The sequence below is a fragment of the Neoarius graeffei genome, chromosome 5, assembly GCF_027579695.1.
Source record: "Neoarius graeffei isolate fNeoGra1 chromosome 5, fNeoGra1.pri, whole genome shotgun sequence".
Taxonomy (NCBI): domain Eukaryota; kingdom Metazoa; phylum Chordata; class Actinopteri; order Siluriformes; family Ariidae; genus Neoarius; species Neoarius graeffei.
This window is the reverse complement of record NC_083573.1, coordinates 50,190,716-50,204,889: the sequence shown is the minus strand read 5'-3', so window position 1 is coordinate 50,204,889 and position 14,174 is coordinate 50,190,716. Positions and strand designations below refer to the sequence as shown.

The 14,174-nt window shown below is 42.0% G+C and overlaps 1 protein-coding gene across 8 annotated transcripts in view; it reads left to right on the top strand.

The window, feature by feature from the left end:
- Window positions 1-14,174, top strand: part of mef2d (myocyte enhancer factor 2d) — a 134,594-nt gene that overhangs the window by 80,453 nt on the left and 39,967 nt on the right. For all 8 annotated transcript variants that reach the window (XM_060921936.1, XM_060921934.1, XM_060921938.1 and 5 more), the window contains exons 2-3: window positions 2,562-3,001; window positions 6,365-6,568. In XM_060921936.1, the coding sequence (XP_060777919.1) occupies window positions 2,948-3,001; window positions 6,365-6,568 (258 nt within the window). In that variant the 5' untranslated portion in view covers window positions 2,562-2,947. The remainder of the gene's footprint in view (window positions 1-2,561; window positions 3,002-6,364; window positions 6,569-14,174) is intronic.

Here is a 14,174-nt window from a genome sequence, read left to right as displayed (position 1 = left end):
GGTACAAAGCAAGCCCATTCACTTTTTTATGCTGATCAGAGAATTACAATGGTTTCTCATGTGATAAAAATGTGCGATTCGTGATCAAATATTTTAATCGCTTGACAGCACTAATTATTATTATTATTATTATTATTATTATTAGAGACACTACATGCTGAATTCAGAAACAAGGTAAATAATAACAAACGTGAATGAGCTGTAGATATTTATGCTCAAATCCACTCAAAGTAGGGGGCGGGGCACCATCATGCTGTGTCAAGACAAGAACTTTCCTGAGAAATAACGCGAACGTCTGCATCATGCGGGATTTGCGGGCGGGAGTGGGACAAAATATGGCAGGCGGGAGCGGGACTGAAAATCATAATTTTTTTGTGGGCGCGGGCGGGAGCGGGACTGAAAATCATAATTCTTTGCGGGCGGGAGCGGGACTGCACAATGCGGGCGCGGGCGGGAGCGGGACTGAAAAATCCGACCCGCACAGACCTCTACTACATGGAGCAAAGAAAGGGGGGAGAAAGGGAGAGAGGGAGGGAGGAAGAAAGGAGGAAGAGGGGAAAAGGGAGAGGAAGAGAAGGAAAGAGGGAGAAAGTGAGGGGCGAGAAAGGGAGATTCGTTTTCTTTGTTTCTTTCTCAACTGCCTCGCGCATTTTATACGATTCGACTGAATAAATGACCACCAGAAATACAGACTGTACATTGACAACAAAAAGCACACACACGTTGTTTCATCCGCCATATTCTCGGAAGGAAGTTACTCAGTAACCACGGAAACATTTCGCGCACGCGCATTTCAACTACCGTGAAAGAAAACCGCAAACATTTCTCTCTAGTGTGGACAGATGCACTAAGCTGTACCGGTATACTTTGTATCGATACAGTTATACCACTTTCGTACCGGTATAAGTGTGAACACAGCAATAGACACAGACAACCATTCACACTCACATTCGCACCTACGGTCAATTTAGAGTCACCAGTTAACCTAACCTGCATGTCTTTGGACTGTGGGGGAAACCGGAGCACCCGGAGGAAACCCACGCGGACACGGGGAGAACATGCAAACTCCGCACAGAAAGGCCCTCGCCAGCCCCGGGGCTCGAACCCAGGACCTTCTTGCTGTGAGGCGACAGCGCTAACCACTACACCACCGTGCCACCTAATAATAATAATAATAATAATAATAATAATGTTGGCTGAAGAGATGCCTCCGGATTAGAGACGTAACGGAATACTTAAGTTATTCCACGAAATTGAGTCGTACATGAGCTGATGGCTGTAAGCCATGTACGACAAGATTGAGTGGAATAACTCTTTCGTTCTGTCCACATTCACTGGATTTTGAAAAATGGAGCTTTTTTTTTTTGCAAATTCGATCAATCAAAACTTTTTATACAAAACGTCCGAGAAAATGATTTCCGCTTAGAATGTAAACAAACCGGCGAAATGACAGTAGCAATTTGTGAAAAATACTATGACTCCTTCGGACACAAGGAAAAATGCTATGGAACTTCATGTGTACAACTCTACACATTATGTCTGAAGGGGATGATAATTATTTGAAAATTAAAAAAGAGATATATTCTTACCATCAAATACTTTTATTCCATATTTTGTTGCTTTTTTTTTGGGGGGGGGTTATCTTTGGGTTTTTTTTTTTTCGTGGTTGGCAAACCCAGCTTAAAGGTGCATTACCACCACCGACTGGGCTGGCGTGTGGAACAGGAGATATTGTTTTGAGGGAACAAAAAAAAATACAACTATATTCTTTTAGCTATTTCTGTTTCTTTTAAATACTTGATGATGATTTTTGGGTTTTGTTTTCGAGTAGACTTTTTTTATTTTGTTCTCACTTGGTTTAGCAACATGCTCTGCAATTTTGCTTTTCTCGACTCCGGGTATATGAGCTGATAGCCTAGTAGTAGAGTAGCCAATCAGAGCATGTGATTGCTCATTTCCAGTGAATGTGGATAGAATAAAAATATGTTATTCTGACTGAACAGACAGTGTGTTCTAAACTGACGCAAATACAGCTGCTTCTTTTTTTTTTTTTTTTTTAAAGAAAGCTTGTGAAAAAGCTTCACAGGTCATTTGATTGAAACTAGAGGTGTGCATTGGGAATGGGATCCTGACGTTCAAGGGACAAAGAAAGATCATGTTCATTAACCTGAGCATGCAGCGGTCCTTCGTAACTGCCTGCTCCGGGTCACTACGGTTTAAATTAAGCTACTAGTTTGTTTTTATTTGGGGAAATGATACCAAGTATATTCATTTGATTGTGCAGCTGTGAGGTACAAACCAAAATAATAACTGCGCAAGCAGGATTTAAACACAGTCCCATGCACATCTCTAGTCGAGACCAGTTATGAACTAGCATGATCTGTGAATCACTAAATCATTCTACTTTCTGGTTTATGTCACGCCCACTTTGTCAAAATCTGAATACAGATAAGAATATTTGTAGCACTAAATGTGAAGGAATGTGAAATACAGTATGTATGTATTTATTTTTTTTAAAGGCTATGCTTGTTTGATCTAACTCTTGCTCTCTTCTGTTTCAGGTCCATAACGCATCATCATCATAATCATCTTCATCTCCATCATCATCAGATTTTTTTTTTTTGAGTGGGATAGGAACACTGTACGGACCCAGAGTGGATGATTTACAGCCTGAGCAAACCGTGAACCAAAGGCTCTGCCAGGAAGCCTCACTCTGTCCTTACTTACATACTCCTTTTTTTCCACCGTGGGGGAAGAGTCACGAGCCCAGCTGCTTCAGACAGGTGGGACAGGGAGAGTGAGGGACAGTGTGTGGGCGAGAGAAAGACAGGCGCCTAATTGCCATTTGTGGTCCTGTACACTCATCAGGACGGCCACAACCTTTGCTATCTGATCTCATCACGAGCTCCACCCTGCCCCCACCACAACCCAGCCAATCACAGCAGACATGGGGAGGAAAAAGATCCAGATCCAGCGAATCACAGACGAACGGAACAGACAGGTGAGAAGTTGGGCTCGCTTTTGTGTGTGTGTGTGTGTTATTACTCTTGACATTAAATGAATACAGTTTGTTGTATTTAGCAGGGTTTTTTTTGTTGTTTTTTGTTGTTGTTTTTTTGCACTTCTGAATTATGCCATCTGGTTTACTTAATTGCTGTATCACTTGCTGTTTTTTGAACTTTCACCCATTTTACCACCAGTTTGTTGGAATTAATCGCAGAAATAAGTTTTTCATTTTTCTCTTTTTAGCTGCATGCAGTAATTAGATTTTTTTTTTTTCAGTTTTTTGAAAATGCCACCAGGTCTTATTGACTCCCACAGTGACATTCTGACTGTTCCAGGTGTCTATACTTAACTGGCCTGCTTTCAGCTCTTAGTCGGCTCTGTTCTCTTTCAGATATACAGAACACTATTTGCCTACCAACCATCCATCCAACCAAAGGTCCATGAGTTAATTACAATCTCTCTTAGTCTTGGTAACAGCCTGTTCTCAACAACAACAGAAAAAAATCATGAAGGTACAGTGGTGCTTGAAAGTTTGTGAACCCTTTAGAATTTTCTATATTTCTGCATAAATATGACCTAAAACATCATCAGATTTTCACACAAGTCCTAAAGTAGATAAAGAGAACCCAGTTAAACAAATGAGACAAAAATATCATACTTGGTCATTTATTTATTGAGGAAAATGATCCAATATTACATATCTATGAGTGTCAAAAGTAAGTGAACCTCTAGGATTACCAGTTAATTTGAAGGTGAAATTAGACTCAGGTGCTTTCAATCAATGGGATGACAATCAGGTGTGAGTGGGCACCCTGTTTTATTTAAAGAACAGGGATCTATCAAAGTCTGAGCTTCACAACACATGTTTGTGGAAGTGTACCATGGCACGAACAAAAGAGATTTCTGAGGACCTCAGAAAAAGTGTTGTTGATGCTCATCAGGCTGGAAAAGGTTACAAACCCATCTCTAAAGAGTTTGGACTCCACCAATCCACAGTCAGACAGATTGTGTACAAATGGAAGAAATTCAAGACCATTGTTACCCTCCCCAGGAGTAGTCGACCAACAAAGATCACTCCAAGAGCAAGGTGTGTAATAGTTGGCAAGGTCACAAAGGACCCCAGGGTAACTTCTAAGCAACTGAAGGCCTCTCTCACATTGGCTAATGTTAATGTTCATGAGTCCACCATCAGGAGAACACTGAACAACAATGGTGTGCATGGCAGGGTTGCAAGGAGAAAGCCACTGCTCTCCAAAAAGAACATTGCTGCTCGTCTGCAGTTTGCTAAAGATTATGTGGACAAGCCAGAAGGCTATTGGAAAAATGTTTTGTGGATGGATGAGGCCAAAATAGAACTTTATGTTGTAAATGAGAAGTGTTATGTTTGGAGAAAGGAAAACACTGCATTCCAGCATAAGAACCTTATCCCATCTGTGAAACATGGTGGTGGTAGTATCATGGTTTGGGCCTGTTTTGCTGCATCTGGGCCAGGATGGCTTGCTATCATTGATGGAACAATGGAATCTAAATTATACCAGCGAATTCTAAAGGAAAATGTCAGGACATCTGTCCATGAACTGAATCTCAAGAGAAGGTGGGTCATGCAGCAAGACAACGACCCTAAGCACACAAGTTGTTCTACCAAAGAATGGTTAAAGAAGAATAAAACTAATGTTTTGGAATGGCCAAGTCAAAGTCCTGACCTTAATCCAATCGAAATGTTGTGGAAGGACCTGAAGCGAGCAGTTCATGTGAGGAAACCCACCAACATCCCAGAGTTGAAGCTGTTCTGTACGGAGGAATGGGCTAAAATTCCTCCAAGCCGGTGTGCAGGACTGATCAACAGTTACTGGAAATGTTTAGTTACAGTTATTGCTGCACAAGGGGGTCACACCAGATACTGAAAGCAAAGGTTCACATACTTTTGCCACTCACAGATATGTAATATTGGATCATTTTCCTCAATAAATAAATGACCAAGTATGATATTTTTGTCTCATTTGTTTAACTGGGTTCTCTTTATCTACTTTTAGGACTTGTGTGAAAATCTGATCATGTTTTAGGTCATATTTATGCAGAAATATAGAAAATTCTAAAGGGTTCACAAACTTTCAAGCACCACTGTATATTTACGTTGAAGTCATCTGATTTGATTTGTCTAAAGTCTGCACTTACAAACGCTACAAAGCACCCGGTCTCCCCCTCCCCCCACCTCCAATTTTTGCATATGTAAGTGCAGTAGAGGCGTCTGCAGAGAGACACATGAGAAATCCAGCACTGGCGGCAGCAGGTGAGAGCGTGACGTGTAAAGATCAGTAGATAAGGCTCACAGCTCTGAGGTTAATTGGAAAGAAAGAAAGAAATGAGAAGAAGCAGGTTGTTGCTCCTACCGCATGCCACAAATGCACGCTTTTTTCTTTCTTTTTTTTTCATACTTCTTATGTTGCTACTGGTTACCTGCAAGTCTATTTTTTGATGCCAATTAACATGCGCTTGTTTCTGCTAAATTTCCCATTTAACAAATAAGAACTAGATTTCATTAAGAGAACCGCTTCTCACCCTGTATTCAGAAAAAGAAGGTGAATTGTCAGGTCATTAGTATGCTCATAGTCAGCTACTGACCTTTTGTAAATTGCAAATATCCAGCTGTTTTCTTTTAATTGCCAGTTGCTAAGATCTCCAAAAGATCTTTCTTCTTTAGAGTTAAGCAGGTTGAGCTGAAGATGAGAAATTTAAGATCGAGCAAATTGAATGTTGCCATTTCATTTCTGGATAATATTAGGTTTGGAAGAATATTGTGGGTGTGTGGGTGTTTTCAGCCCCATTGTTTTAAGTGAGCCTTTAGAAGGGTGCTGTATCTCAGCAGATGGAATATGGTCAATACAGCTCTTTATTTGTGGCACTCCATCTGCGTCTGCCCATCTCTGTGTGTGTGTACATGTTTCTGTATTTACATGGAGGTGCAGATGGAGAAAGTCTGATTGGAAGAGGGTAGATTTAGTGCCTTTGGAAATAACTTGGAAATAATTTGATGTGTGCCTGCGGGGAACACAAGAGGAAAGAAAGAAAGGGCACCAGACTTGATGTTTTCTTCAGAGTTGCATCAGTGTAATATGGAAGGGTGTTAGTTTTGTCAGAGGTAAATGGAATTAGACAGATGATGACATTCATTTCAAGAACGTAAAACTTTCATTAAAAAAAGTGCGTAGACGCCAATGTTCGCATACTTAATAATTAATATTTAAGGCTTATTTATTTTTATGATTGCTTGTGTTCCTGCTTTGTTTCCTGTGCTTTTGTTCTGCATCCCTCCTTTCATCTGTGCATTCCTCACCCTCTCTCTCTCTCTCTCTGGCAGGTGACGTTCACCAAGCGCAAGTTTGGCCTGATGAAAAAGGCCTATGAGCTGAGTGTGTTGTGTGACTGTGAGATTGCCCTCATCATCTTCAACCACTCTAACAAGCTCTTTCAATACGCCAGCACCGACATGGACAAAGTGCTGCTCAAGTACACAGAATACAACGAGCCTCATGAAAGCAGGACCAACGCAGATATCATAGAGGTAATGCAGCCCCAGACAAACAAGGCGTCTTTTTACTTTACCAAATTTAGTTTATAGATTCAAAAGGCTCCGAGCTGATTGGAAGCCAGGTCTCATCCTTGTTGGCATTATAATGTTGACTGTGCAAGCTTCTCTTTTGCTTTGGATGCTGTCTATAGTTCGTTTAAAGTGAAGTCAGTTGTTGTTTTATTATATTTCTCGTTCGTTTCTTAATTCCATATCGTCGTCTTCCAAAGCAGTGCAGGGTATGTTTTTGTTCTTACCTTGTATAGTACACTTCAGAATGAATGAGAGCAAGTGTCAGGAGTCATGGCCTCCTGTGTGCCAGGGAGCAGCTTGCTGCAGGTGTAGGCCAGGTTTACAGACGTGTGGGTCTCTATAAGCCACTGGCTGCTTGCCTGGAAGATGGTGGGACAGCAGAGGTAGAGACAGCTGGACCTTCTGGCTCCCCTTGGCCTGAAAGATGCACGCGTGCGCACCACACACACAAAAACACACCCTATTGGTTATAAGCAATTTGAGAAGTGGCTGCCAAAATACACAAGTGTAGGAAGTCCATATTGTTAAATATTTTAGATAATGCATTCGCTGCCCAAGAACATTGGTCTAAATAACAGCAGTTACTGTGAGCTCAATGAATGCGTAGATACCTGTGCTTTTAACAAGTCATCGGAGAGATATGTGGGAGAGAGCACTTACCTCATGTTAGTTGAGTATATGAGGGTGAGAAACCAGCAGTATGTGTCTTTCTCATGACAGAAGGCCACACTAATAGATGTGCATGCTTCTTATTGGCTGCAGTGGTATAAGTGTATGTATGTGGGTAAGAGAGGAAGAGTGCACATGTGATGTGGTAGAGGTGTTTGGAGTTGGTGCCGCTGTGGGCTGCATCAGCTCAAGGCTGACTGGGTAAGTGTGTGTGTGTGTGTGTGCATGCATGCTTCAGTGTGCAGTGGACCGGAAAGCTGCTTCATGTAATATTGAGATGAAGTGTGTTACGGCAGGAGCTCCACTCGCCCCGGACATCCAGCAGCAGTGCCTGAGGAACTAGTCCAGAGGACAGCAGTGACACTGTACACCCCTTTTAGATGCTCCAAAATACATGTCCATTTCTCTTTTTGTCCCACACAGAGCATTTGGATTTTTAAAATACTACAGTATTGTCAAGTATCGCAATCATCCAGCTTAGAAATCATCAAAGATCATGTTGATCTTTGTTTGAAGACATTTCCCTTCTCCCTCCATTTCTCGTGCTCTTTGTTGTACCGAGTACAGTTATATACATACAGGCAGACATTCCTTCACACTACTGGATGACTGTGCAGTCATGCATATGTATGTGCACTCACCAGATTTTCTTAGTGTCTCACACAAAGCTGTGTGTGTGTGGGGGGGTTGCTTGCATGCATTTCCTGCCAGAGTGTGTTAATCCGCCTGACTGCAACTCCCAATGAGAGCGCAAAGGGGCATGAGAAAGAGAGAGCAAGTGTCAAGACATGTACCAAGATGAAGTGAGGAAGGGAACAAGAGAAATGAAGGATGAGGGAAGAAGCAGTGAGAAATCCCCTTCTCTTAGGCCTCTCAGTAGAAAAGATCTGGCTACAGAAGCTGTAAGGGTATGATGATTTTCTTGTTACCTGGATTACTCTAATCTAAAGTTAGGCTAAACTTGCAGAGGCTGAACAAGTACTCCAACTTATTCCTAGCAGTCATGCCTATTGAAGATAAGATCAGCTTTTATTAACCCCTCATGGAGAAATTGCACAAGCTGAAAAGTTGCAGCACGATCCAAGAATGTACAGAATAATATTAATGCCTAGTTATCACTTTCATGGTGCAAGCAACCGACTAGTCTTCAGCTCATGCTATCCTTCCTCAACGACAAGAGCCTTTTTAGAAACTCAAGAACTTTTCAGGCATGCTTCTAGCAGAGAACCAGTTCCTGAACCTTATCAGTTCTTGCTCCAGGATAAGTTTTTTTTTGTTTTTGTTTTTTTTTGTCTAGCAGGAACTCTTGGATTTTGTCATACTGTGAGTGGTTTGATGGATCAAATACAAGCTACACTGACTGACTAAACCACCTACTCAGAATTTCAAAAAGCTGTGTATTGCTTACAAGTAGTTACAAAGCTTTTATATTTGTGTAACTGGAGCATACAGTGGGGCAAAAAAGTATTTAGTCAGCCACCAATTGTGCAAGTTCTCCCACTTAAAAAGATGAGAGAGGCCTGTAATTTTCATCATAGGTACACTTCAACTATGAGAGACAGAATAGGGGGAAAGAATCCAGGAAATCACATTGTAGGATTTTTAATGAATTAATTGGTAAATTCCTCGGTAAAATAAGTATTTGGTCACCTACAAACAAGCAAGATTTCTGGCTCTCACAGACCTGTAACTTCTTCTTTAAGAGGCTCTTCTGTCCTCCACTCGTTACCTGTATTAATGGCACCTGTTTGAACTCGTTATCGGTATAAAAGACACCTGTCCACAACCTCAAACAGTCACACTCCAAACTCCACTATGGCCAAGACCAAAGAGCTGTCAAAGGACACCAGAAACAAAACTGTAGACCTGCACCAGGCTGGGAAGACTGAATCTGCAATAGGTAAGCAGCTTGGTGTGAAGAAATCAGCTGTGGGAGCAATTATTAGAAAATGGAAGACATACAAGACCACTGATAATCTCCCTCGATCTGGGGCTCCACGCAAGATCTCACCCCGTGGGGTCAAAATGATCCCAAGAACGGTGAGCAAAAATCCCAGAACCACACGGGGGGGACCTAGTGAATGACCTGCAGAGAGCTGGGACCAAAGTAACAAAGGCTACCATCAGTAACACACTACGCCGCCAGGGACTCAAATCCTGCAGTGCCAGACGTGTCCCCCTGCTTAAGCCAGTACATGTCCAGGCCCATCTGAAGTTTGCTAGAGAGCATTTGGATGATCCAGAAGAGGATTGGGAGAATGTCATATGGTCAGATGAAACCAAAATAGAACTTTTTGGTAAAAACTCAGCTTGTCGTGTTTGGAGGAGAAAGAATGCTGAGTTGCATCCAAAGAACACCATACCTACTGTGAAGCATGGGGGTGGAAACATCATGCTTTGGGGCTGTTTTTCTGCAAAGGGACCAGGACGACTGATCCATGTAAAGGAAAGAATGAATGGGGCCATGTATCATGAGATTTTGAGTGAAAACCTCCTTCCATCAGCAAGGGCATTGAAGATGAAACGTGGCTGGGTCTTTCAGCATGACAATGATCCCAAACACACCGCCCGGGCAACAAAGGAGTGGCTTCATAAGAAGCATTTCAAGGTCCTGGAGTGGCCTAGCCAGTCTCCAGATCTCAACCCCATAGAAAATCTTTGGAGGGAGTTGAAAGTCCGTGTTGCCCAGCGACAGCCCCAAAACATCACTGCTCTAGAGGAGATCTGCATGGAGGAATGGGCCAAAATACCAGCAACAGTGTGTGAAAACCTTGTGAAGACTTACAGAAAACGTTTGACCTCTGTCATTGCCAACAAAGGGTATATAACAAAGTATTGAGATGAACTTTTGTTATTGACCAAATACTTATTTTCCACCATAATTTGCAAATAAATTCTTTAAAAATCAGACAATGTGATTTTCTGTATTTTTTTTTTCTCATTCTGTCTCTCATAGTTGAAGTGTACCTATGATGAAAATTACAGCCTCTCTCATCTTTTTAAGTGGGAGAACTTGCACAATTGGTGACTGACAATACTTTTTTCCCCACTGTATCAAGTTCAAGTTCAATTTATTTCTTTGTCCCAAATGGGCAATTTGGTTGCAAACAGGGTCACACACATCTCACACACACACACACCACCAACACATAACACTATAAAATAAAATCAGTAAAAAATATTCAACAAATAAATGAGGATATATAAAAAACATACAGAATACAGGTGAGGACAAAGACTACAATGAAAAAAGCTATCTTTTCCTGGTTTGTGTATTCAGTATTTGAATAGACAAGGGAATAAAATAATTTTTGTACCTCTACTTGAAGGCCATTGGAGTTTTAAGGCGTAAGCCAGATGGCAAAAAAATGTATTCATTGTACAATGGATGGCCTGGGTCTTCATATATTTGAATGGCTTTGTTAAACACCTGCTTATTAAAATACTCAGATAGACTATCAAACTTCACACCCACTATCTTACTAGCTACATTCACAATTTTTAAAAGTGCATTTTTCTCTCTGATGGTAACATTTCCATACCAACAGGTAATGGAGAATGTAAGAATTGACTCGATAAAAGCTTTATAAAACAGCGTCATCAGTGTTTTGTCAACCTGAAACTTAGCTAGCTTTTGAAGTGCAGAAAGTCTCTGCTGCCCTTTCTTGCACAGGGCAGTGGTATTCAGATCAAACTTAAGTCGGTCATCAATCAAGGTGCCTAGATACTTGTAAGATGACACAACTTCAACGGCTTGGCCATTTATGACACTGTGCTTAAAAACAGGGGTATGACGTCTATAGACATATCTTTAGTTTTACTAATGTTCAGGTGCAAAAAAGCATCATTGCACCAGGACACACAGTTGTCAATCAGTGTGGTGATTTTGTTCAGGAGTGGTATGGCATTTACATGTGCACTTGTGCTTTATGTACACACAGCTGGGTAAAAGTGTTCCATTATTGGACATCAGTCTTATCTCCCATATCTGTTATGTTGCCACATACTGAAATGTCATATCCATTGCGCTACTTGTGTATGCATTTGCATCACCTCTGTTATTTTGCATAAGTTCAGGAACTAGAAACTTTTCCAGGAGCAATGAATGCACTTCTCATTCATGTTCCTCAAAAGGTTCTGGGCCCTCAGTGGAAACGTTCCTGTTGGTGTTGGGGTGGAGAGTAGTGTACCTTTTACAGCCTAATCTGACCATCTGAAAGGGATCCTCTACAAATCTGCATGTGGTGAAACAGCAAGCTCTTATGATCCTCCTCAGCCACGACAGAAGTGGATCAGGATGATCTTGTGGTCCTGACACTCTGGTCAGATGTAATTGGGTTTATCTGTCCCGTGTGAATTTGTTTTTGTGTCACACAGCTTAACACACCTTGCCTGTGAACTGCCATGCGTCATTAGTAATTGAGTAGCAGGGCAGAATAATATGGAATCAATTTTGTGCCAAAATGTTCATACAATACTTTTGAAATATCAAACAAAAACGACAAATCAAAATACAAAAAACCGTCAATTTTTTTAGACTGGCAAACAAATTATTCGTGTAATCGTGCAAAATATCAGTCTATTACTCTTCAGAAACCTTTTATTTTTGTTCCGCGTCTTTCTCAGTTTTGTTTGACGTAATTTATTTTGGTTGCGATTCCAGCTTTCTCGTTTGCGCTCCCTGACTTTCTGCTTGCAGTTTTGGCACAAAATTCATGTGTGGGTGGGCTGTCCAGGAACGCATTCCCATTGGCTAACTTGTGTTTGACTGACAGCTCCGCTCAGCCATTCCCTACTCGGATTTTGGCGGACTGTTTAACGAGTGACCAATCCATTGACGGTAAACAAGGATCGAGTGGACTTCAGTGGTGACTATGATATTGAATTAATTCAACAAAGTGTAAATTCAATATCATAGTCGCCACTGAAGTCCACTCGATCCTTGTTTACCGTCAATGGATCGGTCACTCGTTAAACAGTCCGCCAAAATCCGAGTAGGAAATGGCCGCAACAGCCTCCGGGGGAATGGCTGAGCGTAGCTGTCAGTCAAACACAAGTTAGCCAATGGGAATGCATTCCTGGAGAGCCCACCCACACATGAAGTTTGTGCCAGAACTGCAAGCAAAAACTCAGGGAGCGCAAACGAGAAAGCTGGAATCGCAACCAAAATAAATTACGTCAAACAAAACTGAGAAAGACGCGGAACAAAAATAAAAGGTTTCTGAAGAGTAATAGACTGATATTTTGCACGATGACACGAATAATTTGTTTGCCAGTCTAAAAAAATTTGACTTTTTTTGGGTTTTTTTGTATTTTGATTTGTCATTTTTGTTTGATATTTCAAAAGTATTGTATGAACATTTTGGCACAAAATTGATTCCATAGAATAATGCTGTATAAACAGGGAGGAAACAAACAGTCGAGCTTGTAGTTGATTTTAAAAGCTAGCACTGCTTAAGCTATTCTCAACAGTGACTCATTTCAACTTCATAAAGCCCTCACTACTGCCCCCCCCCCCCCCCCCCCCCCCAAGCTACGTACACTGTTATCCAAGCAGCCGATGGAGAAGTTACATTAGACCCATGTATAAATCATAGGCACACTAACGCAGGGAAGCACTTTTCAAAAGGGGCCACAGCAGAGGTAGGCGTACAGGAGGAAATATCTGTGCGTTTCTCTGTAGCCCCTCTGTTCTTTAGCCGGCCATAGCAAAGCCATGGCTGGGTGTGTGTTCTCCAGCAGCGACGAGAAGCCCCGCGCACACTCCGCATAGCACAAATGGGACATGACATTACATACTGCCTCCACATACAGCAACCCACACCAAACGCCCTCGTACACGCCAGCAAGACAGAGAGCATGAGGCTCTGAAAAGAAAATAAGCACTCGGAATTTGAGAAGGGTGGCAGTATGTAGGGATGGATAGATGGGAGGAAAAGAGGACAGGAATGAGTCAGTCCAAATAGTCGTGGGAGAGCGTAAGAACAGGGGAGAAGAGTGCACGAGGTGCATAAAGAAGAAGAGAATGAGAGAGCAGCTAATGGAAGGAGAAGAAGGGAGGAGGATAAATGAGAGTAAGCTTATGAAGGCTGGGAAGCAGGAAGGAAGAGATGGGGAGGGGAAGCAGAGGGGGAGGTGCGGAAGAGTGAAAATACGAGCTCCGACCATTCAGAGCGCGTGGAGCTCTGCAGGGGAATCTTACCGTGGCAACACAATAGAAGCCGGCCACATGAAAGAGAGAGCCAGCGGAGAGAGGAGCACAGGGACAGGTGAACAGATGGCCCAGGCCCAGAGACGAGCAGATCAGCTGACATACTCGTGTGTGTGTGTGTGTGTGTGTGTGTGTGTGTGTGTCAGAGAGATGGAGAAGTGTGACTTAACAGGATTGCATTGGTGCCCTTGTCACTGCTTGATGGAGATTTTTCCCCTCCCCTTTGCTGTCGTTTCTGCACACCTCAGCTTAATTTGCACTAATAGAGCGATATACGGAAGTAACTGTACGGCTCTGTGTGCTGCGTGTTCCCATCCATCTCTTTCGTTAATGATGACAATTTGTATCGAATTTACCATCATATCATTCCTCAACAATAATATAATGTTACTCTCTTCACGGGTGACACCAAATATCAATACTTTAATCCCATATATATATATATATATATATATATATATATATATATATATATATATATATATTATTTTATATTATATATTATATATATCTGGAAAAAAATCAAGAGACCAATTTGTTTCTTGGCGGCACGGTGGTGTAGTGGTTAGCACTGTCGCCTCACAGCAAGAAGGTTCCGGGTTCGAACCTCACGGCCGGTGAGGGCCTTTCTGTGTGGAGTTTGCATGTTCTCCCCATGTCCGCGTGGGTTTCCTCCGGGTGCTCCGG